The 27,879-nt window shown below is 40.7% G+C and overlaps 1 protein-coding gene across 1 annotated transcript in view; it reads right to left on the bottom strand.

The window, feature by feature from the left end:
* LIN28B (lin-28 homolog B) overlaps positions 1–27,879 on the bottom strand; it is an 84,347-nt gene that overhangs the window by 35,111 nt on the left and 21,357 nt on the right. The window contains exon 3 of the mRNA XM_035564852.1: positions 4,925–5,109. Within this exon, the coding sequence (XP_035420745.1) occupies positions 4,925–5,109 (185 nt within the window). The remainder of the gene's footprint in view (positions 1–4,924; positions 5,110–27,879) is intronic.

Below are 27,879 nucleotides of genomic sequence, written 5' to 3'. Positions count from 1 at the left end.
GCCCCTTTTTGAAGGGCTCTCCCCATCCTCCTTGGCCCCACTATCTTCTAAGTGAGGGTTTTATGAGCTTCTCTTGTTTCCTACTAGGTCAGGGCTCTCCTTCACAGCCTGCACCACCCTGATTATTCAAGTATCCGTCACAAAAATCTGCTCAACTCAAGCCATCAACGGATTTTCTATGAAAATTAAATTATACACTCGAGTACGATTTATCCAGCGGGGATGGAATTTGATATAATCTGGAGTTTGAAGTGACTTTGTATCATGTAACTTTTGTTCTTCTACTAGTTCTCCTCGTCCTGCTAACTTCAGTCCACATGTTCCCAAAGGCACACCACGGTGCCACTGCCCCTAACAGCTGTTGGTGCAGACCATAAACTTTTAAAGATGTGCTATGTGAGAAAGACTTATGATCTTTTTATAATCTAACTTTGGATCATCTGCAGAATGTCTTCAGATATTAAATCCATTTTCTGACTCAGACACAAGCTAATTTTAAGTGACAGTTCACCAGGGAAGAGTTTTATTATTTGATTATAGCCCCCTGCCTCAAGTGGCTGTATTTCAGCTGGAGGTTTAGAAGTATGTTTTTCTCTGTTTGAAAATATGCTTTCTGTCATATCTAAGAGTTACTGGCAAATACCACTTATTACAATTTAATGCAAAACCACTTCTTTTCTTGTTGCCTCTCTCTAGTAGATGTCTACACTGGAAAAAGTTTTTGAAGCGTTACATCTGTGCTGCAGTGCTCATTAATATATAGCCAACTGAGCTAGAATATGTGACTACCTCACTAGCCATATTCCTAGAACAAAATTCAGCATTACAGTCTTTTCAGGGGCAATGTTTCAGTAAGCTCCCTCATTTCCAACAGCTCTCAGCTCCCTTCCTCACACTTTACTTGCAGGGCCATGCTGTAAAACAAGTCAGTGAAATATCTCACATCAAAAACAAAATCTCACAACACACAACTTACTGCAAGTTTATATCCAAACCACTTACTGGTACAGTTCACCTGTGCCAGAAAGCATCTCTGCCACAAGTGTGATGTTAGTAGAGGGTAGCATAGGACTGAAACTTCAATAACTGAAATTGGGAGATAGAGCTACACCCTTAATTACTGCTTTCTTGTCCCTTCTTGCTTGACTTTCTTGTTTCCATTTTGTTGTAAATACTTCAAAAGCAAACAAGAAGAAAGTTTGTCATCCTCCCCCCTCTCCAAAATGTTCCACTTGAACCAAGTACCAATTCAAGCAGATACAGCACTACAGACACTCTGCCGAAGAAGTATCCAGATCTGAGTTTCAATGAGAAATATTTACAGATACTGGGTAATATCTCAAGGTCCCACAGATAACCCTAGCTTCTAGTCCTGTGAGCATCCTTTCTTTGTTAATATGGTGCCAAAGATGTACAGAAAAAAAAATATTTAAATGTGGACCACAATAAAGAGTATTTTCCCAGCTACTTGTAAAAAAAGGTTTGTTTTGGGTCACATACAAACATTGAAGTGTTTGGGAAAAAAATGAAAGAAAACCATACTTTTTTTCCCCCTGTTCCAAACCTTATACTGAGATGGCTGGCTAGGTTCTGATTTCATTTACTCTACTCTAAATCAAGATTTCATGGACTTGTCTACGAGTTACGGAGCAGCTGATTAAGGCGTGAATTCAGAGTGCTTTATCTTTTTCATATCAGCTCCCGGCGCTCATTCTTGGAGAGCAGCACAAAATACTTTTGAGTGAGCTCACTGTCAAAGCCGAGCAAAACACACAGAGTTCAGCATGTGTTAAGGGTTCCTAGGAAGGCAGGGAGCTGCAGCCTGTCCTAACACACTGCTGCACATCCAACCCCCAGCTGCCTTAGGTAGACAAGCCCCAAGAGCTGCCACCTCACATTTATGCTGCAATACGTGAGCTCTGAACCCAGCACTTGCCAGACTAGAACCCCAACTGGGTTTTGTTCAGATGCTTCCCCTCTAGCCCAGATTACTCTTGGTATTGTGAAAAAATACGGAAGACACATGGATACTACAAAAGCTTATAGTAAAGTCTGGGAATGTGAGGCCAGCAGGCTGCTTATGGCCACAGTTTCATTTCATGCAGGCCGCAGAGAATTTCCCTTCCCCATCCCAGTACGTGTCAGCGTGCAGGCTGAGAAATATGCCTCAGCGGCCTGCATAGCTGTCAGCAATTACAGACCTTTCCCCCACCTTATTATAAACTTCATGTGGCCAACAGCAATGTTGAGGGGGAACTATTATAGCTAGGTCCCCACAGCAACAACATGCTGTAAATTACAGAGAGACCGAGTCTATTGGGGAAATACCACAAAATCTACCAACCAGCAATATTTGGTAACCTCAGTGTCATGGCTTTATTTTCCCTCCCTTCACACACTGCTGCTTTTCCCTTTCTTTTTCCCTCCTTTGCTTTCTCTAACCACTTCTGCCGTTCTTTACCCAGGGAAGTGGTTGAGTCACCATCCCTGGAGGTCTTTAAGAGACGTTTAGATGTTGAACTTAGTGATATGGTTTAGTGGAGGACTTGTTAGTGTTAGGTCAGAGGTTGGACTAGGTGATCTTGGAGGTCTCTTCCAACCTAGACGATTCTGTGATTCTGTTCTTCCCTTCTGCCCTAAATCCTGCCCACACCATTAACAACCATGGGAGCCATTTAACAGGAGCCACTTCAAACCATGCTGCCAGGCTGGGCCTGCACGCTGTTACAGTGATCACATGGAAAAGAGAAAAAGACCAGAACACAGAATTAACTTTTTATAAACGGAGGTGGTTTTCATAGCAGAATTGAAATCTTAAAGAAATTTTCCACTACACACGTTGGAGATGCACTTTGTTATTGGCTAGGCATTCAATCAAAATTATTTTCCTTGAGGCAAAGACACTGTTCCTCATCGGCTGATAACATCAGTGCTACTTCAGGGAGTTTGAATTTCAGGCTTCTTTGGTGTCTTCCCAACTTAAGCATAAGAATTTTTAAGGTAGAAGTGTGTTTTTCCCCATGTTTTCATATTCAAATTAATTCAGTGTAATTTTGAATTTTTTCCTTCTTTAAGGGCAGGTGAACACGAAAGGGCATACTGTCTCACAGATTACCCCTCAACACTGTTTTCTGGGATATATCTGTCCAATTTTGTCTATGCTTTAGCTATGAAAAGATGTCATCAAAAGCAGAATTCATCTCACCTAACATAAAGGACTTGTAAGGGATATATCTACAACATTGGAGCTAGGATCCTTTTGTAATCCATGAAGAGAAACAACCACAAGGCAAGACTCATCCCATATATTTTAGATGCTTACCTAGGATGAGTTACATTCTGAAAGTATTGCTTCCTCTGCAATTTATTCAAATCCCTCTCTTCTTAAATATATATTATTTTTCCTGGTCTGTTTACAACCTATTTAAATTTCGAAGTTTTTGAAGTAGGGATTGTCTTCCTTCATATATACATGTGCAACAAATAGAACAACAGTATCACGACTGTATGACCGTGGCCTTTATTTACTGCCACAGTACAAAACATCAACAACAATAATGCTATGAATATTGGAAGCCAATCTTCAAATACAACAACAACAAAAAAGGAAGAAGAAGAAGAAAAAGGTTTCACAGCCACAGCATGCAACACAATGCTGAGAGGTCAGATATGGTGACCAATCAAATAGAAAGCTTTGTCCTGCTTACAAAGTCTCCCCTTGTTATGGTTATGGACTCTGATCTGTTACACAGCAATAAATTTTGTTCATGGTATTTAGCTTTTACAAAGAAGGTGAAAGAAGGACAACTATCATGTTGTTTCCAGCCCTTAATTAAAAAAAAAAATCAAGGGGAAAGAGAAACAGGCCTTTTAACAGATGTGGGTACAAGTGGAGTTCATCTGTATCAAGCAAAGGCTTCTGATCCTGTTTCTAGAGATTGGGCTGGGCTTCCAATCCAGGTGACCCTCTCCTTCCCAAGCTATTCTTTGTTTCTGAATGTGCAATGGAAGAGAGCTACCTCTAAGTCATGCTGTAAATCCAGCGCTGCAGGGGAAACTCGGCTGTTGGGATGTTCTGAATGGGCTCCATATTCACAAGCTATGTATGTATTCCCCCTGATATCAGTCATGACAGCTACTGGGATGAGAAATGCCATGAGGAAAAGAGATTCGGGTAAAGGTGAGATCCACTGAAACACAAGAGCTTTTGGGCAGGAAGGCTGTCATTGGGGAACCAGGTAGAGGTAACTTCATAGTGAAGAGGAATATGGAACTTCTTCAAGCCATTAGGGGCAGAAAGTAAAGTAAAACAATGCAAGTCAGATTGCTGTGCTTGTGTAAATAAGCGCATCTCTGGTCATTAAACTGTAATTGGTAAAATATTATTACAACGCTTGTTCAGACTACCAGCCATTATGACTTTCAGAAACTTCTGATATTCTTTTATTTTTTTTTGAGTAAAAACAGAATTCATCAAATAACACACACACCTCATTACTGCTACTTTCAAACCCCTAACTGCAGTACCTATACTTTTTTCTGCACAGAACTACCGATGCAAAATTTAAAACCCCACCGCACACAATAGTCTCCTCAGCATGCACAATTCTCAACTAAACATGACATTACTTCACCCGTATTCAGACTGACCTGTCTTCTCAGCCTAATAGCAGTGTTTTCAAAACAGTATTACATTCCTTTGCAGACTCCCCCTAATTCAATAAAACCTTCTCAAGGAAAACCAATCAAGTGGGTGATTTATGTAGCTGTATAGGTACAGCTTAATAACCTTAATCAAATCACTAGGCTACGTATAAAAGCCAAATTTACACAGAAGGGCTTCCTTTCACAAATGAATAAATGCTGAAAACATAACTTCAAGAAAAAACTTGCAAATAAAAAAAAGGCAAAGTAAGGTAATTACCTATCTCCCTTTGGTTTTCTTTTTTGTACTGTCTTCCCTTTGGGTCGTCTTTCACTTCCTAAACAGGGGCTCCCACCAGGGCCTGTTACCCGTATTGATTCAAGGCCTTTGGAAGATTTCTTAAAAGTAAATTCCACTGGTTCTCCTTCTTTTAGGCTTCTAAATCCTTCCATGTAAAGCTTGCTCTGTAAATAGGAAAAATACTCTTGGTTACCATTGCCTTCAAAACAATATTTACATTCATAATCAACAGGACAAATTTTCTCCTGTCTACTATCCTGGAATACATACAGGTTGAATAACAGTTTCCTCTGCGTGAGCTAGCGGATGACACTACAAATTATAGTCCCAGATACACTGAAAACACTATTCAACACTAAACAAGTAACAAGAATCTTTTTTCAGTACAAACAAAACTGAAATATTATTTTCCTTTTCTGTGTTGAATGCTGTTGATCTAAGAAGGCAGAGAAAATGCTGTATCCTTAAAATCCTAAGACAGCTGTAAGTGAATAGGCTCTTTTAATGAAAAGGAAAGGGAGCAACTGTTCACTTCAGAGCTAATTCATTTTATGATCAAAATTATCATCATTCGTATTCTTTATATCTGGGATACAGCTCTGCCCATCTGAAAACAAATGAAATATACAATGAACACCAAAGGCAGGAGGAAGGCACCCTGAATAATGCCAACTGAAATGGGCAATTCAAATATCCCTAGTGAGCAGCTAAATTTCTGTTCGCTACCCAAAAATCTCATGTAGTTAGCATGATTCAGGTATAGATTTGTATTTTCATTCACAGAAAAGGAAATTATCATCACCAGAACAAGTGAAATAAATACTAATACATCTTCTGATACTATACTGTAGCAGCAAAATCTTGGACGAGCTGTAATCAACAGGAGCTCACCACTGACTTTAATGTAAAGAAAAATTTCCCTTCAGTTCCTATAAATTATGTACAGTAGTAAATCCATATCCCAGGACCCATGTGATGAATTAAATAAAACGATCATCAAGATAAGTTAGACAATTTCTTTTATGGGAAAAAAAGATACAACAGTAGACACTGGATGCACTACACATTTATTTTAGAAGTTACACATTACGTGAGTGAGATCAGAATTTGCACATTACATGAGTGAGATCAGAAGTTACACATTACATGAATGAGATCAACTGGATTTACAGAGAATATTACCAAATCCCTTTCCATTTCCAAATACTTTCTTCTTTTTTTTTTTTTTTTGGCCCAAGAATTATGAAACACGTCATCTTCTTTTGCTCTTGAACTCTTAATAGCAAAGAAAATTTATCTTGATTGATTCTTACTCAGCTCTCCAGCACTCATACGGCTGAACTGTGGAGTCAAGGAGGGAGCCTTCACTGCAGGTACTGTCCCACTCAATCACGTGTCAAAACGAGCCAAGTGATACTTGACTGTGTAAGTCACATCTACTCCCCCCAAGTCCAGCTAGGGAATGTGTTGAAGTCAGACTGCAATCCCTGACATGGACACCCTGTATACATGTTATGGGCACGGGAAGTCCGCAGCACCATGACACGGTCGCTGAGGCAGTCTGAGCTCAAGCTGCCTTACAAATCTCATCCCAGATGTTTGGGGCTGTTGGCCCTGGTGTCTGCATGGCAGTCTCTCAGAGACAAAAGGGGCTGAGAACGGAAGTTACACAGGCTATCTCAAGAGGTCGCTTCCAACCTAGACTCTTCTGTGATTCAGAAGTCTTAACCTGCAGCTGAATTACACCCAGTAAGGCTGGAAAACAGGATTCCTCTTCCTCGTCCTGCAGCAGAGTTACCTTGGGGAACTTGTGTCAACTTCTCTCCATCCCAAGAGATGTCCCTCTTGGGACATCTCTACAAAGTCCATTGCCCACAGCACTAGTAGACTAAATTAAATATTTCTAATTAAATATTACAAAATAATTGGGAATATTTATTTTAATGAAACCATGTCAAAGCACACACACATCTTCGCTTCAAAAAACCCATGTACCAGACCAGCTCACAGTCTACCCAGCAGCAACCGTTCATAACAAGAAATTAAGAAGGTTCACTTGACAGAGGGACACAGTTGCTTATAATTTTTCCAGCAGTCGAATGTAAGCAACAACACAGTTCAACCGGTTACAGCAAGGCTATTTTTTCCTTACCCAGTTACTTCAAGCAGATAAACACAAGCCTGTGTTTTTCACTAATACGGAATATGGCATGGATGTTTGTCTTCTTCTTTAATTACAACTTAATGAAGATATAGTTAAGTCTATAGCAAGACTTTTTCCTTTCCACGTCTCACGGTTTACAAAACAAACACCAAGAGGTTGACATCTGATATGCACATTACGTTATGTCTTCTATTTTACTTCAAAAGAAAGAAGAACTTACCAAACACAACCTAAAACAAGGTATGTGTTAGTGTTCTTAAATGTTGTTTTTTTTTTTTCACATTTCACTTTTAGCAACGAAACTTTCATTTCCAAACAAAGCACTATACTTTCAAGAGGGTTTTATGAAAAGTATGTTTAAAAGCCAAAATTATGAAACAATCATCGTGCTTTCATAAGTCACATATTATGCAAGTGTACATTTTTTTGAATATTTGTTTTTTCAAGCACTTTTTTCAACAGAAAAGGTTAAAAAAACAGTCCAAATGACTTGCACAGTACCCTCCTTTAATACACCTCAACAGCTTATCAATGCTAATAGATGGATTTGGTGTTCTTTGACTTATTGTGTAAACACATACTATGTTGTCAGTCTGCTCATGGAGAGATACTCTGTGGGTGTAATAACAATTCAAAATCATCATGAAAAAAATGTTGTTTGAAAACCAGAAGAAAAAAAAATCTAAACCCCTTAAGTTAAGAGCTCCTTTCAACTTTTCTGAAGAGTTGGACAAAAAAATGTCTGTTAAGTTGATAATTTAATGTTGGGAGACCTAACTCGGTATTTTCCTCACATTATTTAAACAAATAAAACACACACAATTAAAAGCAGCCAGAGTTTCAAGTCAGTGAACCATTTCTAGAGCCCTGAATGGGGTGTTTGGGCACACTGCCAATGAACAAAGGGAAAAACTTAAAAGCACCATGCTTTTCCCCCTTTCTCTCTTTCAACTGTCACAGACTTTGCTGTTATTTTTACCAGAAGTCAATACAGTGGTTTCAGACAGGAGTTTTTTGTTGTTGTTGTTGTTTTTTTTAAACTTAACAGTGCCAGTTCTCTATATTTTTTTAAAGCCATCCAATTATTTCTTGATATTTTAGCCTGTAATGTGAAGTCTCACACATCACTGTCACAAGCAACAGCTTGGCCCAAAAAGCTGGCAATTTCTTAAGAGTATTAACAACAACAACAAAAAATATGAAAAAACCCATGATGACAAGTTCTTGAAAAGCATTTCTTAGTATGAAGCAAACCCCAAAATATCATAAATTGTATTATCAAGACCATCCCAAAGAAAAATACCATTTCCTCAGTAGTTTCAGGGAGTGCTTGCAATACTCACCCGGCTCTACAAAAGAAAGGAAGTTTGGAATTAAGGCTCATTACAGGGGTCTGATCTCCTCTGATACACGCACATTACTTTTATTAACCTGTCTGGAGGGATGGGAGAACGTGTTCCCAGTAAGCACCTCCTCAACGCTTCTTTGTCATTTCTAGCTGGGGCTGCAAAGAACTGCTCTTGTAGGCATGAAATTCTTGGGGGGGGGGGGGGGGGGGGTGGCAGCGGTGGTGTTATTCAGTGGCAGTTCGGCTTAGATCATTTATTTTCTCTATCTCTCATTTCTGCCCCTTTTTATCTAGCGATTGATTGATTGCTTGGTACAATGACCAGATGCCACCAGTACGCTGGGTTTCACAAAGTAAGAAAACATTTTTCCCTCCAAAATTATCTACAATTAAATCCAGACATGAAGAAAAGCATATCCTGAAGCCCAGCCAGGCTAAAGACTTTAAGAAATTCTCTCCAAAACAACCTTGCCCAGTGTCATCAACCTCTGGAGTGCTTCTGAATCTTCTGTCACACAGAGTAAGATGAGACAGAGGTGAAACATTTTACACTGGATCTACACCAGTGCTCTCACCCACATTTGCTCAAGAGCAGAGTTGCTGTACAATGTAAATCTTAGGGGAAGTGCTGTGAAACAATGTAAATTGCATGATACAAGGGCTGCTGCTAGAGTATATCGAAAAGTTCATTTTAGGAGGTTTTTGAAGTTAAGATATTTTTGCAGAGGGCATGCTAAAACAAACAAAAAGTCCATTACACAAAACGGCAGGCTCTTGAAGAGCAACCTGTAGCTCTGCATTTACAGAGAAACCAAAGGCCACGCACCCATGCGACAACCTAACCTCTCGCCACTGCTCCCTCTCATCCCCTGCTCCTGCTGACCTCAAAGGCTTTTTCCTGCTCCTAGAGGCTTATCTTGCACCAAATCTGGCACTTCTCAGTCCTCCCCATAAGCCAATTTAACCCACTAATCTGACAGGAAACAAACTCAGTTAAAAAAAAAAAAAAAAAAAGAGGGGAGGGGGAGGGTAAGAGGAAGAGGAAATGGGGATAGATTTCTGTTTTTCCAGTGAGCTAAATCTGTTCACGGAATGGTTCAATGAGCTCCAGGGCACACACAGTGGAAACTGCAGCTATTGAGATTAGAATGTGCTTCTTAGTATTTTGTGAAGAAAACAAAACAAAAAAAAGTGGTAGTGGTACTAGTTACAGTAATTCATAGTTTGATTACAAAGAATATTTCTAAGTTTACTCTAAAAATAGAGCTACGAAGAACTCCTTGCATTTCTCAAAGATTTGCCTTCCAGGTGTTAGTCACTGAAAAGCCACATATACTACATGCACACAACATTTACTACGTAGGGTAACCTATTTCAAGCAACTTTACAGTACAGAAAGAACTGGTACTTAGGCAGGTACTGCAGTGCAGCTGGTACACTGCAATTCCACATCCCTATTTACTTGGAATTTGTTTCTGTCTTGAATTTCCACCTCAACTGCAGTCATTTTCATAACCTCATGCCCATTCATCATCCTGTCACTGTGCCCGTACTGTTACTCTTCTTACTGTGAAGTATGCAAAGGTATTTATTTAGCTTTGGAACAAAAGGCTCGCTAACTCAAAACCACCCTCCCTGTACAAGAGATGAACTACTTCCTCCCTTTTCTTACACTTTACTAAATAAACTTTTACTAACTGCTTTAACTTAACAACTTTATAAATTCTAAATCACTTAACACATTCAGTTCTTGTTCCTCCATGACCTCTGAGAAGTGAGCATTTTTTGATTAACTACTCTTCCTTCCTTTCACAGTACCTTTTCACTACAAGGTTCTCTGCTAGAAAGAGCTATGTGATTTCCCACAATTCTCCTCCTTTTTCTTTACTTGAGATTCAAGTTGAACCTTTTGTCCATTTAAGCCTCCAGTACTTCAGCTCACCTAAGCCAACTCAGCAGCTCTACTAATTTAACAGAAATTAGACCTTAAAATGTTAAGTTGTTGACTTTCTATCTTCAGTTTTAAACCAAATTAAATTAACCCAGTCTGTGTTTTATCTTGATTTTTTTTTTAAAATCAGTTTTACTATAATTTCACCAATTCTTTGCAAGTCCAAAATGACATGTCTTCTATTCTGAATTACTGTTCGGGGAAGAAAACCATTGCCTATCATGTCCAGAAACAGAACATAATTCTAATACCACTTGTGCTTAAATATTCATCTGGCCTAATACATAGCCTAACTATAATGTTACTATTCCAATTAGAATTTCTCTCTCATAATATTATTACTACACTATCTGTATATAAATCCTAAGCCAGAAGTCTACTACAGGTCTGCTACAATTACTTCCCAAAGTGATTTGCACCAAACATTTTCTATTGTATCCACGATTGTTTCTTTCCACAGTGCCACTTCATGACAATTTGCTAATTTTCTGCGTAATTTTCAGTATTTGTGTTCAGGCCATGAATGCTATTTGACCGTGTTTCCGCTGCCTCTATATCTGGTTACACATTCAGCACCAGCTGTTCTAGTTTTGTATACTAATGAAAAGAATCTGGATAATAAACATCTCATTTGCTTCTCCCTGACCTCGCCCAGCTTTCTAGCTATAGTAAGTATAATTTTCTGGTACAGCATAGCACCTACGCAACTAGTTTTCTACCAGTTTTTGCCTTTCCTCTGGTCAGAACATTTGTGCTAGGATGCGTGCAGTTCTCTTTTACCCCATTTTCCTTCTGTCCTCTAACACCAGGCATGACAACTAAGCCAGCCTCCTCTCCCATTTCTTAGTGTACGTCTATCCTCACCAGTCACGCTAGGCACAAGATACAGTTTTAGGACACAGTTCAGCTAGTTCAAAGGGACGGCTCCTCCTCCCCAACCTCAGTCGCCCACTGACCCGGGAAGAAAACCGTTTACCTGTTCTTGGTAGCGTAAGGCTTTCTGCTGCATTTCATGTGAATCAGATCTCTGCAGAGTCAGAAAACCACCAGTACACTTCAAAAGAAACTGCATGAGTGTGCAGCCACGGCAGGTAAAGAGGGACTGCCCCACGCAGCAGACTTTCGGTGGCATCTTGCTGCCTTGTCACTTATGTTGCCTCCATGATACCCTGAAACCATGCCACAAATACTAGAAGGCTTATGATACCCTCAGTAGCCAGGGCATACAGAAGAGCCCATTTTCTTGCCACTCTCCCAGAGGTTGAACACATCCCAGCGCCCTCACTGCTGCATGGCCGTGCCACCTTTGGGACCCCCACGTGCCCCCCAGCCTGGTTGCTGCTCCCTTCACTGACTTGCTGCTGAGCTGCTCCTCACTGATGTGAGCCGCCCCACTTTCTGTTACTGACACCCCTGTCTGCTGCAGGGCAGCTCTGCAGAAACCCAAAGGATGCTTCCAGAAAAATCAGGAACAAGTCAACATGACCGTCCAGGCAGATCATCCTCTTTTTATTTTCATTAGAAGGAGGTCCTGTTTTTGTGGGTTTTGATTGGTTTTGTGTTTTTTGATTTTTACTTCTCGCGTGAAACAAGGGCCCAAGGTCCAGATTAGCAAGCTCTCCAAGACTCCCTGATAGGCAAGTAATTTTAGAGAAGTGTCAAGTGCAGACTTGGGAGAAAGCCAGCATGGCCAGACTGCAGGCACACTGTACCTAAACTCTAAAAAACTCATGGCAATGGTGACCTGCATACTTTTTTAGTGCCCACCGGGGCAGAGTATTTTTCAAGCCTCCTTCCTGCTAAAAACCCGAACCTCCCAGGGAGAGGTCAGGACAGGCAGTTCTTGCAGCTCTTTTTCTATTATCAGAAGAAAGGAAGTGTCACACCAAGCTCGGTTCTCTCATTTCTTCCACAAGGGATATAAATGCACCAAAACCTGCACAGTGATTGAGCCTTCTCCCGCTTGGCACCTATCCCATGAGTTTAATGGCGAGGGATAGCACACAACACAGCTACTATTCACTCATAAAAACACACTGCACATAGTGCAAACACAGATGTCCCCTAACAGATCTAAAAATCAGTCGATTTCAATGTAGAGTCCCGTAAACAGAGATGGAACAACAAGAGCATGGGAAGGCACAATTTACAACCCACATACTTCGCTGCATTTTCCACGCACTGAGAATTTACTCTGGTAGAAAGCACAGTCAATGGTAGAGTTATTTCACTTAAAACCAAACCACAGTTTCCTCCAGATTTACTACACCTTTCTGGTGTCGTTAACCACGTTTTCAGAGGCAACTGCAGCACCTCAAGTTTCCACGCCTGCCCCACTATGGCTACAACATTCATTCCTCTGCTTCTCTACACCCCCCCCCAGCCCCGTGCACAGGAACGACAATCCCTACATCAGGAAATGTTTTAGCTATATAAAGCTTTCCTATCCACCTCCCTTACCACCTCCGATCATCCCAAGAGACTACATATAATTAAAAAAAAATTAGGCCCAGACTGCGCTCTGCTAATTCAGGTGTAGCAGGATATCTCTCCGCACAAGCACCGTTCCCTTTTCCTGCACAGAAGTGGCCTGGAAAACAGCCATGTTTTCGTACTGCAAACCCCTAACATCGATCTCTGGGAAGCTGTCCTTAACCTTTAAAAGGCATACCAGTATTGAAAAATAATACCAGGAAAAGGCAAATCCACCTTTTTGCGTCCTAGCTTTACGTGAGAAAGTTGAGTGGTTCACTTCTCGGTGCAAACAGCTGAATGCTGGCAGGTACAGCAGCCACGGGCTGACATGCAAAAAGGCATTTCAGACAAATGATTTGGCATGTTAGTACAGAGAGAGTCCTGAACCTGGAAACGCCAGTTCAGCTCACCCTGTTCTCTTGGCAGAACATAGCCTGGTTATACTGAACTATATTCCTTCTTCCAGAAGCATGGTGTAACGGGCGGCTACCAACAACAAAGGAACATCAGGCTGTGAGGAGAGGCTGGGTCACATTGGCGGGTACCAGGTAACACACACCCTGGGCAGAAAGGGCCTTACCACTGAATGGCGAGCTGGGGTAGGCCGGAGGGAGAGGGAAAGGATGGAGCTAAGTGAGAGGAACATTGCCGGATTGTGCTGGCATGTTCCTGTTACACTGCTGACCGTGCCAACAAATTGATATGGTCAAGAGGCAGGGGCACAGGGTGGTGGAAGGACAAGGCCCCAACAAGAGATGATGGACCACAAGGAGTGAGCTGTGGCATCAGCCTGGCTGAAGGTTCAAGCTCAAACCCACCTGTGGAAAAGACATGGCTTACAGTTACAGAGGTTACAGGGTCTCAGATCCACTGAAGAGCAAACTGCCCTCTCTTCCCAGGCTGTGAAAACACAGGAGCAGCTCAAGTCCTGGAAGCAGAAGGAGGGTTTACAGCCCAGTCCCGATTTGGACTGTGCAAGCAGTCCATCCCTGCTACCTCCTCTTTCTCCTTCTTCTCCCCCAGTCAGCCCCAACTACCCCTGGGCTGGAGCCTGGAGAACCATTCTCACACCACTCATGGGTCCTGAGCTGAGCAATGCAGCCTGCAAGCCTCGCATGGTGCTGTGGTGCCAACCTTGTGGTCCTCGCCTCAGAAACCCGACATCTCTGCCGAGGAGGATGCTTTCTGAAAGCCACCATCACCTCTTCTAATTGTTCAGAGAGAAAAAAGCCACTGTGAAAACTGAAAAGCCACTGTGAAAAATTCAGGGGAAAAAAAAAAAAAAAGCCAATTTTGAAAGCTACTGTGAGCAGGGGAGCCAGGGAGTAAGTGAGCACCGATTACAGTTTAGCCAACGGGGAGTAACTATGCCCTGAGCAATCCAAAGATAAAAATCCATTGTCTTGTAAACAGGAACCTCTCTCAAACTATTCTCAAGCATTTGGGCAAACATTGTTCTTACTTTTACAGTGCAGATGTCCTTGGCACCCACTGAGGACTCACGTTGCACCATGCAAGGTCCTGCACAAATTATACAGGCATGGCTTATCAACGGGCGATACACAGATGTTGCTAAAATATTTTGGGGTCAGAATGCACATTTACTATTTATTTTTAATTCAAATGCCAATATACAAGTGAAACAAAAATAAAATACTGTTCAGAATGTTTATTTACTAAAAATCTAAGTCACCAACAAGACTTTATACATACAAAAGTAAGAGAAGTATCTGACAAAACTGGTGGGGCTGGAATGTAAGTGCTCATAAAACTGGGAAATGATAAATAGGCTGAATGTTTTAGTCAGGCTGTTTTTTGTTTTTTAAAGTTACTTTCACAACATTACCTATATTGTAAAATAAAGTACTTTTTCATTTGTTATAAAGGCAAACTTAAGCAGCAGCACTTACACTGTATTAACAATTCCTGACTTAGGATTCAAGTTCTCTAGTATATCTCTTTTTTTTTTGTTTCGTTTTGTTATGGTTAATCCTCCTCAGCTATTCTTGTAAAGCAAATCATGCATTTACTAACCTTTCATTTTTTTAATCAAGTACTTTCTACAGTATTCTATCAGTTCTAGCAACTTAAAGATCTAGTCAAGTATTTCTTAACTAGATAAAGTTTTATCAGAAATACAAATGTTTATTAGGTCTTTCAGATAGATGTTTGAATAAATGAACAGTTGTCTTAGAGGAAGTACGAGCATAAATTTATTTCACACTTCAATCCTTTATAACTTTTTTGGAGGAGAGAATGGTAGATCATCTAAATACATCACAGGTAAGGTACTAGGAAGCAGTGAAGCTAGTAATAAACATCTAACAGTCTGGACCTAACAGAAAATGAGTGGATAACTTAAAACTAAATTAATTTTAGAAATATGTAGCAGTGGAAGGAGAGAGTGTTGATGACTGGAAAATTTACTTGAACTTAGCAACACCTTTAAATTAATATTTTGGAGACTATTTATTTTGTAACTTTACTAAGAAATAATTCTCTAAACAGTTGCATTTTAAAAGTTGATAGACATTGTTGGTACACAGACATTTTTGCTACCAATGCATAAGCTATTTTCTTTTAGAGGGCACATCTCAGGATTCAGTGAAGCACCTCTGAATTTACTATTATATACATGAGAAAACAATATTTAAGGCCAATGAAAGATAGATTAAAGTGTTCTTTACTGAAGAGGACAAAAGTTTTTAACTATCAAAGATAAACTGTTTAAATTTATTAGCATAGGTATGGCAAAGGTACTCAGAAATGCTTTAATAATTGACTTTTAAAGTAATATCACTATAGAAATATATTTTGTGAAGAAGGAATTGTGAAACTGGAATATCACGCATAGACTACATTAACAAAATAACTGTAAGGTTGGCTTCTGCTCGAATTATGCAACACAGGACTACTTAAATATTATTTAAGACTCAAATACTGGGGTGTAAAATCGACAGATTCAATTTTACTAAGCTAATCCAAAGAACATAAACGTTTCCCATGGTCTCCTGAAGGAGGGTCAGACCAGTGGCAGTACAAAGACCCAAAGGGATTCTTTAAGGACAACTCTTCTCATAATCTGCTAACACAGCTTCCATCAACACTAACAGGGGAATAGGAGACCCAGAAGTATCAGCCTTTTAACTCTGAATTTGTTTGCTTTTCTAAGTTTGTTACACATCAAACATAACAGATGCATCACGCTATGAAATGCAGACAGGTGACTAGTTCTGCTGTAATTATAAAGCAACTATTACAAAACAGAGGTCCTTCCAAATGGAAATTTATGGTTTAACTGCATCATCTAGTAATACCCTTTCAATGTCATGATTTGAGCCGCAGATGCTTCCCCATTCTTCCTAATTTCAAAAGCCTGTAGTTTTGTAGGGTACTGACTCCACGTGCAGCACATGTGTGTCTCCACCACCAGAAGTGCAGATTCTGTTCCACTAACAAAATTCTTGTTTGTGAACAGAGAGAGAACAATGTACAAGCATGTTCTCTTCTAAATACCCTTTTCAGGCCAATGTATCACAACGACCAGGGATACTGGCTTTGCAGTAGATACAACTTCTTAACTTCTAAGTTTATTTCTATTGCACCCATCCATAATACCATTAAACAGTTCTTTATTTACGGATACTATTCTTCTCAGTTCTGGCTGGAGATTTTTCCTTCTAAAAGTTATACATTGTATATGAGAGAAAAAAACATAACTTCATAAATATTGAAGTTTTTTCACTAGTCTTTTCCACTCAGTCTTGCTGCATTAGTGCAGTCTGCTCGCACAGACTTGCTTAGCATCAGTGAGAGCTGCCAATCCCCCCACAACAGCTCAGTATCCCCAAAAAAATGTAACCCATGGTAAGAAAGCAAACAGAAAAAAAAAAAGAAAAAAAAAACAGCTTAAAATCTCTACCATCTATATTACGCCTTTATCCTTTATGGGCCCAATAAAAGTTGCCTGCTCCCTGAACTGTTTGCTTTTAATACTGGAAGTAAACAAATTCCAGGCTCCTTTTTTATTGGACTGTTTGAAAGAGAAAGCTCCAAAGGCTAAAACCAGAGGTGCATCACATAGTAACTACAATGCAAGAAGCACAACTGAGTTGTGAGAAACAACAAATTGTGCGTGTCATTTCCTTGTTTGTGCTATCTTCAGTGACATATCCTACGATCACATGCACATCAACACTTATTTACTGGCTGCTAGGTAAGATGCAACCATTTGTGGTTGAAAGCATGATGTGTAATGTGGGGGGTGATCATATTATCATATAAAGTGAGATAAATAAAAAGGGGTTGGGGTTGCAGCTCTAAGTGCAATTTCAGTTTCAGGGGTCTCTAAGCCTTTTCCCCTTGATGGTACCACCTCAGTTTTCCCTTATTGCAGTTTACATACATGCCTGTGCGCATGTGTGCGCACTTGCAAACACGTGTAATTTAAAGCCAGCTCCATAACCTGCCTTGATCAAATAGATTAATCAAACAGAGGCCAAGCTAAACACAAGGCCACACAAGGTGCACATTAGAAAGTATAATAAAAGGTGAGCTATAAAGCTCTTGCCGACAGAAAAAATTACTTGCCAGTAACTTGAGTTCTGCGAGTGCCTCTCGCACCCGTGACGCTGTGGGGGCACAGATACGCTGCGGTGTGTAACCACAAGGCTCCTTCATCCAGGCGCTGCCTACGCTGGATGAGTGTGCCCAGCCGCTACACGTGCTCAGGGGCACAGGCCTCCCCTGTACACGAACGTTTCAGGACAGACTTGACGCATCTCTAGGGACCGGGGGAAGAGCGGCGAAGCACAGGGATGTGGGCACGGACGCGCCCACAGGCCTGTAGGTCCTGACACAGCTCTGAGCACTTGCCTGTTCCACTGTGCAGAGCCCTAGAGCAGCTCTCAGCCCACCAAAAGGCATCTTGATAAAAAAAGAGGAAGCTACGAGAACCAGAAGAGGCAGAGAAGAAGGAAGGCCACTTAGTGATTACTCAAGCTGTGGTTAAATGAACTCTAACAACACTCTCCTCTGAACAGGGGTCAGCATCCATTTGTGCAGTCTTCAACTTGCACTTCTAGCAACAAATTGCTGTGGAGATGCAGTGAAGTAAACTTACCAGGAAAAACAGACAAAAAACTACGCCAGGCAATGACTCAGCTTTTGCTAAGTGGGGTTTTGGAAGATGGCAGATGAAATTGTTAACTGAAATAACCCGAAGACCTTGAGTAGGAACATGGTAAATCCTCAGGAGCAACACAGAAAGGGAAGACTTGTTACCTCTGTGATATGCACACCCAAAAACACCATAACACTTCCCAAAATTATTTTTAACAGCAGCGAGTAGTAGGAAGCAGACTGTTCTCAACACATGTGGCAATCCCACCTGCACGGCTGTTCCTGTTCCACCCCAGCTAGACCCCTGAAAGCACTGTAACATAGAAGTAGAGAAGATAAAAGTACCGGTGGTGAGAAAACAGAGCGGATACCAAGCTTTATTTCCACACTCACTTTTAAAACTGAGTGAGATTTTGCTCGCTCAGTCAAAAACCGTCTCCACGAGACACAGAATACTGCTGTCTCTTCACTCTGCAGACAAATTTAACCCGGTAAATCTACTTGGTGTTCTGAAGGTTCAAAAGGCACACTACTAATGGAAGTATCCATGAAGAAGCACCCTCATCCCTGAAGCTGATCGCTGTCTTGTGCAGCTGGAGAAGACAGGTAACGTGCTCTGGGGCACCACCCAGGCTCTGTGACTGCTCTGCTCGTGACCAGAGCAGGGATGTAGTGGAAAAAAGACTTGTGAAATTTTCGAACATCTGGTCAGGTGAACAGATGTGAATCATTTTGAGACCAATCCTATATAATCAATCTCACTTTCTTAAACACATACCTTCTTCAACTCACTGGATCTCAAGAACAAATTAACGAAACAGCTTTTTTCTTTATAGCTACATGGTACTTCTGCACCTCCCAGAGCACTTAGACATGACCACTGAGCCATGTGAATAGATACGTTAAGAATGCAGGGAGAGCACAGGACCACGTTCACAGTTAGTCACCCGTGAAGTTTCTGCAGCTCATGTTCCATGTGGGATTTCTTATGGGTCAGCGTTGTTTTATGGACACAGGAACATGCCATCCCAGAAGTAACTTCAGATTAACCAGGTGCGTAAATGTCTGTTATGTAGACAGGCAAGATACTTCTGAGGTAAGAAATTAAAAAAAGTTTAACGAGAAAATAGAGAGTGAGGACTACAAAAAATTGAAGCAAGCTGCTATTTATTTCTTTATTTTAAGGTGAACACAAATAAGCTTGATTAATCACCCCGATGTTTTCCAAAGAATTAAGCCCCTGAGGCTAGCAACAAGGATGAGAAACTTAAAAGAGAGGCAGGGGACAGCTCCTGGCAGAAAGTTGGGACGTGTAAATGTGCAGAAGAGAGACACCGTGACAGCAGATTTGGAGCTGCAGGATGCATGACTCTGCGGGCTCAAGACCTCATGCTTCCCTCCTCTGCAAGTGACTGAAACTAGAAACAGCTGAATATACAAGAATTAGCCCTGTATCAGTAAAATATCCGTGTTTTCAGTTCAACTGCAGATTTAGAAGAGAGTTAAACACGTATAAACTACAAAATGGATACTCCTGCACAGCCTACATGGTGTTTTTCTCAGCCTTAATTGACATAACCTAAACTGACTGAAAAGCTTTCTTAGAGAGTAAAAATGGGGATGGATTTGTGTCGTTATCGTTGTACTGCAGTATTTAGAATCATAAAATCACAGAAGAAACACTTAGGTTGGAAGGGACACTCATCCAGGTCAGTCCTTAGTCAAAAATCTCAAGATATTTTGTTTTACCTGAATCAAAAGATGTGGTTCCATGAATGCTGTCTGTGCTGGCAAAGCTACTTTACAAAGTTCACAGCTTCCCCTGCTATTTGCTGCCTCCCTCCTCCACATATTTATGCTGATTTATGTTTGTGGCACGCTGCTGTACCTTAGATGCAGCTTTTAAAAACTAATAATCCCCTTGCACCATTTCTGAGAGGGTGCAGATGGAAAATGAGGGCCTGAAAATGTTTCTTGGTTCTGCCATCAAAGAAAACGTGTACTGTGACTGTGCTCAGACACCTGTCACAGCTCCCTCTCACTTACCCCATCACCGGGGTCCTGCCACTGCTCCTTGTCTGACACCACACAGAATGAAGGTCTATCACATAAAACGTCAAAACCAGTAATAAAATCATTTGGTGCCTGGTGGAAGGGGCACGGCAGCAGTGATGTACGGTCAGTAAGGAAGCATACGGCCAGGGCAGAGCAAGAAAGCTCTCCGGCAGCTCTCCCAACAAAGTGCTCTCCAAAGCACTGCTCAGCTGACAGGAGCTCCACTCACCGAGTCTCAGAGTTCAAACGATTACTGCTAGATAGATGGCCATCAAATGATGTTCTTCCAAAATCTGAAAAAGTCTCACCTACCACAATACATTATTAAAAATCTGTGACATATATAAACATGTTACATCTGTTTCACATACTTATTTCTACCTCAAATAGTAACACTGCATAGTTTTTGATACAGCCTGCTTCCGAATCTTAAAAACCTTTTGACTCAATCATATCTAATTATCAGGATTATTTTTAGCTTCCTTAACATGCTTCAACTTCAGGGCTTGACTGGAATTTCTAATGGCAACATGCTCAATAGCGTGCTGAGATTTATAGCATATACTAATTTATCTTCTATGCTATAACATCTACTCACAGTTGCTTGTAATATTTTGGTTTTGTTGCTATTGTTTTTTGCTCCATTTCACTTAATATTAATGAGAAGGTATCCAGGCAAGTTTTTTTGGTGAATTATGACATTTAAGTTCTTTAAAAAAATAAAATAACTGTTTGTTAAACAAAAATCCCTGGCTTTTCATACAGTGGTTCAAATCTACAAGATCTTACTAAATTCCTAGGACTCCATGTGGAAAAAGACAGGGATATAGATATCTCTGTGCAGATATATACAGGGTGCTCTAATTTCAGAAACAGAGTACTTCTACGCTAACAATAAAGATAGAATATTAGAATTACCCATATACACTCATTAGTGTCATTTTTAATTTAAACAATGATGTTTTCAGGAAAAAGGAGCAGCCCCATTTTGCTTTTCCCAGCTCCAGATGCAGATTCCTCCCTCCACCCCATGTACCTGCCCTGTCATTCGTTTGAGCCATCACTAGTTTAGGTAGCTACCCCAGCACAAAATTAATTCTATGAATAACTTTTTTAACCAGGCTTAGCTTGCCTGACTCATGACAGAACCTGGGCCAGTGCAAAAAGAGCAAAGCACATATGACTGCTCCTACGACACAGCTAGCCTAAATGGCCTGAACTGTAATGTCAAATCATACCCTGAGAGTACCAGTCACCTAAACCTCTAAAGGACAAATGAAGTTTAGTAATCATTTAAAAACATTTTTCTTTGTGGGATGTTTCACTGAAATAGTCATAAACTATGTTCAGAACTCATAGGGATAGAGACGAACAGTTCACAGAAAATCTGGGATTTGTGACAAAACCTTTCTATCAACAACTACAGAGCCCAGTACAAACAAGTAAGAGTTTTTCAAAGTCAAAAACACACTTCACTGGAAAGTAAATCTGTTTGTATTAATATACCAAATCTGTACAATTCACATCTGATCAACTGTCCTGATTTCTTCACTCATTAGCAGATGAGCCAATGAAGATGCTCATTCTTTTCAATCCCTTTCTCTTATCACCCTCCCAGTGCAGTTGATATATCCACTGCCTTAAAATCATGGATTTGTAAATGCTACCACACTTAATTAGAGACGCTAACTACCACTGAGGTAAGTCTGGGTAAAGAGCTGAGCCTCTTCGGAGCTGGGAATGAATATAAAGTGGGAATGAAAAGGATTTCTGAGAAAAAGATCAAGATTACTGAGCAGTGAAGCACAGGTCTTTAAAAATTATTGCATCGAGATGCATCCCCCCCAGCAATTAAGTGACAAGAACAGCTAATTTCTCCATCGGTATCGGGACTCAGCCTCCAGAGCAGCTAACCAAACAAAGCGGTGCTATATGCAGTGTGCCGCTTCCTCCCACTCTGCAATACACCTATTATCCAGAGCTCACACAGTATTTGGAAAATGTACGTGAGGAAGTGAAAAATCACCATCCTGTGTAAGTTCCACTTGGCCTGTGGATGTGGCTGAAGTTAAGCATGTTTTTCATCCACCGCATTATAAAGAAAATTTCCAGCCTCCTGCAAGAACCTGTAACCTTGATGACCAAATAAGAGCTCACATTTTAGGCTGCAACTGTGGGCTCATCTTCACTACTGTTAAATCAATTGTACTTAACTCAATTACAATGAGGTAATTACATTAACATGAGTCAGTGCATCCACACATGGCGTTTGCACGTGTACTTAGGGAACTGCTGTTACCTCCCACGTTGCACAAGTACTTCACTCAATCATATTAAGCAGTTTGCAACTTGGGACACTTTCACCTGTGGTTCAAGCCAACACAAAACCACACGGCCGCCAAAAAAGCTGTGACTGCCTCCCCACATGCCCATTTGCACGGGGTAGATCTCTTGCAGAGCTGTCCTATGACAGGTACAAACTAACCCCGTATGGGGTTACCTACCCACTGCAGGGCCTCATACCTTAAAATTAACTATTTCCTAACTCTTTTTGGAGAAGAAACAAAAACACCCATGGGCTATCTTTGCAATCTTTTATTATTAAACAGAAAGGCGAGGAGAAAATGAAAAATAACGATAGTAAAAACACAACACTGCAATTTGCGGACTCCTGACTGCAAAGCGAGGTGGCACAGCTCAACTCAGCACCCACTGGGAGAAATTTTGTCTGTGGCCATCCTCCCACCACGGCTCACACCAGAGCAGAGCAGCTGTGCTCAGATGCCCACCAGAACAAAACCAGGTGCAGCGGCGGTGGCTGGGGGAGAGCAAAGTGACAGGGACTACTGCTGTGCTTCCTCTCCCACAGCACAGGGGATGATGCCACTACCTCAGCCCGCTCCTGACCCTGGCTTATCTATTGCTAGGAATGGTCTTAAAGCCTGCAGAACCTACTGGTTCAGGAAATAAGGGAGACTTTCTGGTACTGACCAGGAAGGTGTTTGCAGCAAGTATGTTCAGCTCTCTCAGTGACTTCATTTAAGCAAGAACCTGGGCCCTGGTGCCGGGAGCACAGCTCAGCGACGATCCTGTCCGGCCCCTGGATGCCGAGAGAACTCTGCACAACTTTTAAATATAATCAGCAAGCAGTTACTGAGAAACTGAATTCATGGTCAGGCCACATAAAAAAGCAGATCCATAGATACAGAAAATAGCAAACTAATGCAACACGTTCATTTCCTCTTAAAAGACTATTTTAAGTTGCTCAGCTCAGTCTTCAGGAGATTCTAGGCACAGATACTGTGCCTGCTCCACAAAACTTGCAAATGCCTCCTCTCATCCTACACGGAGACTCATGACTGATAAGGACAGAAATTCAATGCTAAATGCAGAAACATTCCCTGGCATTCAGGTATACAACACAGTTAACAAATGGTAGTGCTGAAATCCTATCAAAGGCAAGATGAAAGTCAAACGAAAGATGAATACAACACAAGGACAACAGGAACATACATTTCTCCTGTTTGTCTGAAGAAACTCTCTCTAGAACACCTTGAAATAATACTTGCCCATCTACTCAGATGCCCAGGTACAAATATAATTCTACTTTGCATGATAAACTATCCTTTACTTACATTCTGTAAGCGAAAACACTTCTCTACAGAATAACGAGCCCAAATTACTAATGCCAAGAAGCAGGTTAAGTATGTTTGTATAAAGTTTTTAAATGTCATTATTACAAAAGACTAAATTAAGTTCAACTTCTGTATGAAAAAAGCAAGTTTATGCACAGATCAGAAAGGAATAAATAAAAGATATTTGTTCTTAGGAACAAATAAAAGGCATTTATTTGAAATTTATTATGCTATGATTCTATGAAAGCACCAATTAATATCTACTTTTGTGTCATGCATTTCAAGGGTTCATCTTAGTGAAACTTGTTTGAAACTCAGAAAATTGGAAATAATTATTCTATTTAGAGCCTGCTTACTTTTTCAGACAGCGTGCTTTTAATTATTCTTATTTTTTTCTGAATTGTGATAAAAAAGCATAATAGATATAGAGATCTTTAAAAAAATCTGTTGAGGGATCTCAAAAATTTGTTGAGGGACAAATAGCCTTGCTATCTTTCAAAATTAAAAGGTGAACGATCTGTACAAAACCTCAAGCCCTAGCTTAAGACTGCTGTATTATTTTAAAGATAAAACAATAGATCCTCATTTCCCTGCTAACTTGGCAGTCTTTTTCCTGACTTCTGCACCACAATTTAATGCAACAGTGGCATTCTCTGATCTTACCAGTGCCCTGTGTGGCTGCAAGCTCACACCGCAGGGTCAGGAGAGAGCAGAACCAGAAAACTTGTGAAAAACAAAAACAAAATGGAGGAGGGGCACCCCCAGAAGATGAAAGAAAGGCAGCAGAAATGCCTACAGCATACCATGCATTTTGTTCAGCTCTGAGGCAGGGTTTCCTTATCACTACTGGAGATTTTTTTTAAAAAAAAGGTGTTAAGGAAAAAAAAGTCTTCCTTGGTCACACTCCCAAAGTTTCTAGGGGCACTTCTGAAATAATTTATTTACCTTAAGTTACATGCTGTTTGTGAACAAATCAAGAATTTATGGTGAAATGCTGACCCACAAACGCTAAGCTGATAGAAAATATATAAAGTTTCTTCTTTGTGAAACTAGAAATTTATATGTATTTGCTAAGAAAAGGTAGATATTGTATCATTTGGTTAAATAAGGAAAACTCAGTGCCATTCAGATACCTTTTAAATGGTAATTAAATGTACATTTTATAGACATAATTTTTCAAACATTATTTTCACAGCTAATACTTCCTTTAAAAAAATGTTTTCTTGTAAGTGGCTTGTTCCACCTTACACTAAATTTTTCTATTTGTTTGCATTGCATCTTCCCCCAACCAACGAAAAGAGGATAAATCGTTCACTGCTAATGTCACCATGATTACATATTATAACGACTTGAAATTTGGAAATCGATAATGATCTGAAGAACAACCTACAGATAAGGATAAATGGTATTTTGCTCACTTAACTCAGCCTTTGCTAGAATAATGTGCCAAATAATTCAATTTGTTATAATAATAACCAACACTGAAGTCCTCCTCATTCTTACCTGTGTGCCAGGAACAGCCATACCTATTTGGTCAGTGCTATATTAAGGCAGCTCTTTACAGCTGTGATCCACTTAGAGGAGGTACTTAACATCAGTGCACAAGGCACACAAATTACTGTTTGCAAGAGAAAAGTTCCAAGTTACTTTAATCAACCAATAGCCTATGCAAAAAAAAAAAAAAAACCAACAAAAAAAGGGTTACTGAAAAGTTTAACTGTTTCCTCACTTACATATTGCAGTTAAACAGAACTTTTTTAGTGGCATGTGGCAATTTTTTTGTTTTAAAATAAACACCTAGATGCACCTACAAAAAAAGCAATCACACATTCAAGCCACATATAATTTTATATACAAAAGACCGTTTTATTAGGAGGATCTCAACCAAATGCCATCAAACACAGAGCTTTGCTACAGACAGAATAGGCTCCACTCAGCAGCAGCAATCCATGTAGAGAAGAGAAGCACTACCCAGAATTTCAGGACAATTTTTCCTCAGTTAAGAACAGCCACACACGGCAGTGCCTCCCGCAGAGCTCCTATGCCCCGATCCTGCATACCCCTGCCAGGCTCTGGAGGTGGTTTGCTACCTGAAGGGCAGAGGCTGCCCCTCTGCTGCCTGGGTGGCACAGTTGAAATTTAGAAATAAAAACTCCTTTAATGCACGTACATTTGGATTACCTCCTCACCAAAGATCCCCTGGGAGGGGAGACTGGAATCTAACCTACACTACAGCAAAACACCATCTGCATCTGCTGCTGCTGAACCTCAGCCAAAATAGTGCAACTTGTGTCAATAAATGATTTGAAGATAACTGTTCTTGCTTTTTCTTAACTACAGTATTCTGCTGACTTCGTGTTACATTAGCAGCAACCGGACATCACAATTTTCAGTACACCCACTGCACCTGACGGTGTTATTCACATGCAGCCCCTGTCAAAACATCATTGCTGCTGCACGGCCAGAAGCCAGCCCTATATACACTCAGACAATTTAGAAGTCCATCCTGCAGCTCGCTGCGCAAGGGACTCTTGCACAGAGCTCGATGCAGCACCTTCATCAGCAGCAGCCAGGTCCAACAAAGTCAAAGCAACTTAACTTTGTACTTACAGCACGGATAACCAGTGCTCTGCAGCACTGAACAAATACCACTGCAGACAAAAACACACATGCATGTAAGAATATTTCTTTAAGAACACTCCTCAGTTCATACAGGTCACTTCAGTGACCATGCATACCACTTCACAGTTATAACACAATAGATAAACAGATCTTAAAAAAAAAACATACATAACACTTCAGTGGCATATTCCTGTGAAAATATTTTTCAAGTGTTCTTAAAACAGAAACAAAAGTTTCTCTCCTAAGTGCATTTGCACTGCCCAGCTACACAGCTCCAAGGTGCACTTGGCTCCAGAAGTGGTAAGCAATGGTAAAGGAGTTATTGGACATGCTGTGAATCCTGCTATGGCTCTGAGAAGCAGAGCTTGGGCACCCGGAGAGAAGCTGTTTATGGCTTATTTGATATGGTACTGGTCATTCAAAAGAAAAATTTAAATCATGCATATTCTTGAAGGGAACTTAACTTGATTCTCCTCTAATATTAAGCAAATGGCATGCTGGGCAAACAAGACTGCTTGGTTATCCCTGCTAGTTATACACCAGCAGGGCACTCACAAATTGAAAGCTGCCAATGGCAAAGGGAAACTCAATCCCAAATATTTCTATTTAAAAATAATAATAATTTATAATTATATAAACAGACACACCTGCTATTTGCAGGACTGGTCTGTTAACAACTCTTTCTGGGGAAGCAAATGCACAGCACTGACACAAGGTGCAGCATCACAGTCGGATCGGCGCAGGCTGCCCGAAGGCGGAGGTCCTGCACGATGCCATCTGCCATGGGCAGCCTTGCTCAGCCCCTGTTGCTGGCCTTCTCCCAGGACTTTCATTCCTCTGATTCTTCCAGAAGAGAAGAATGAAGAGAACTCACTTATCCAGAAAGGTACACAAAAAACCTGCCATTTTTTCCTAGTTTAGCGAGTTAAACCAATAAACCCCCAAAGAAGTTCAAGCGAACGAGACCTGCCACATAATATTGGCTCGATCACTTGAAAACTGCACCCTGCTGCTGTCCTGAAACCAAATGGAGCAGTTGTATTTGACATTTTCTCAAGCTGCAGCTTCCACCGCTTTCCTCAAGTTAGCTCTAGTCTTTGTGTACCAAGAGGAAAGTCCTATGAGCTTGCTGATACAAACAAAATTTAAACATGCCAAACGCACGAGCAGTTTTCAGCTCAAACGGCAATAGATTGCAATTCCTCCTGCAGCTGCACAGGGCACTGGAGCTGACGCAGGAGCTGGGCACGCGTGGCCAGGGTGGAGGAAGGGGTGGGATCACCTCTTCTGGTGCAAGTCCACAGTTAGGTGGCTTAAGGCAATAATGAAACTGCAGGGTTAAAACACTCAAAGATTTTGCCCAGAAAAACAAAACAAAACCCTAAAATGGTATTACATCCTCGGCAGATATTTTTTTTTCTTCAAAATTAATGGAGATTCTTAGTTAATTTACAAATGTTATCAAAGCACTGGCGAATGCAGTGATGATTAACATGCTTTCAGAGACTAGTTTGCGATTTCCGAAAAACATTTATACTACTTGGGGATTGTAAAACCAACATT

This window comes from Cygnus atratus, chromosome 3, assembly GCF_013377495.2.
Source record: "Cygnus atratus isolate AKBS03 ecotype Queensland, Australia chromosome 3, CAtr_DNAZoo_HiC_assembly, whole genome shotgun sequence".
Classification (NCBI taxonomy): domain Eukaryota; kingdom Metazoa; phylum Chordata; class Aves; order Anseriformes; family Anatidae; genus Cygnus; species Cygnus atratus.
Note: the sequence above shows the minus strand (reverse complement) of the source record. Positions and strands in the feature narration are given on the sequence as shown.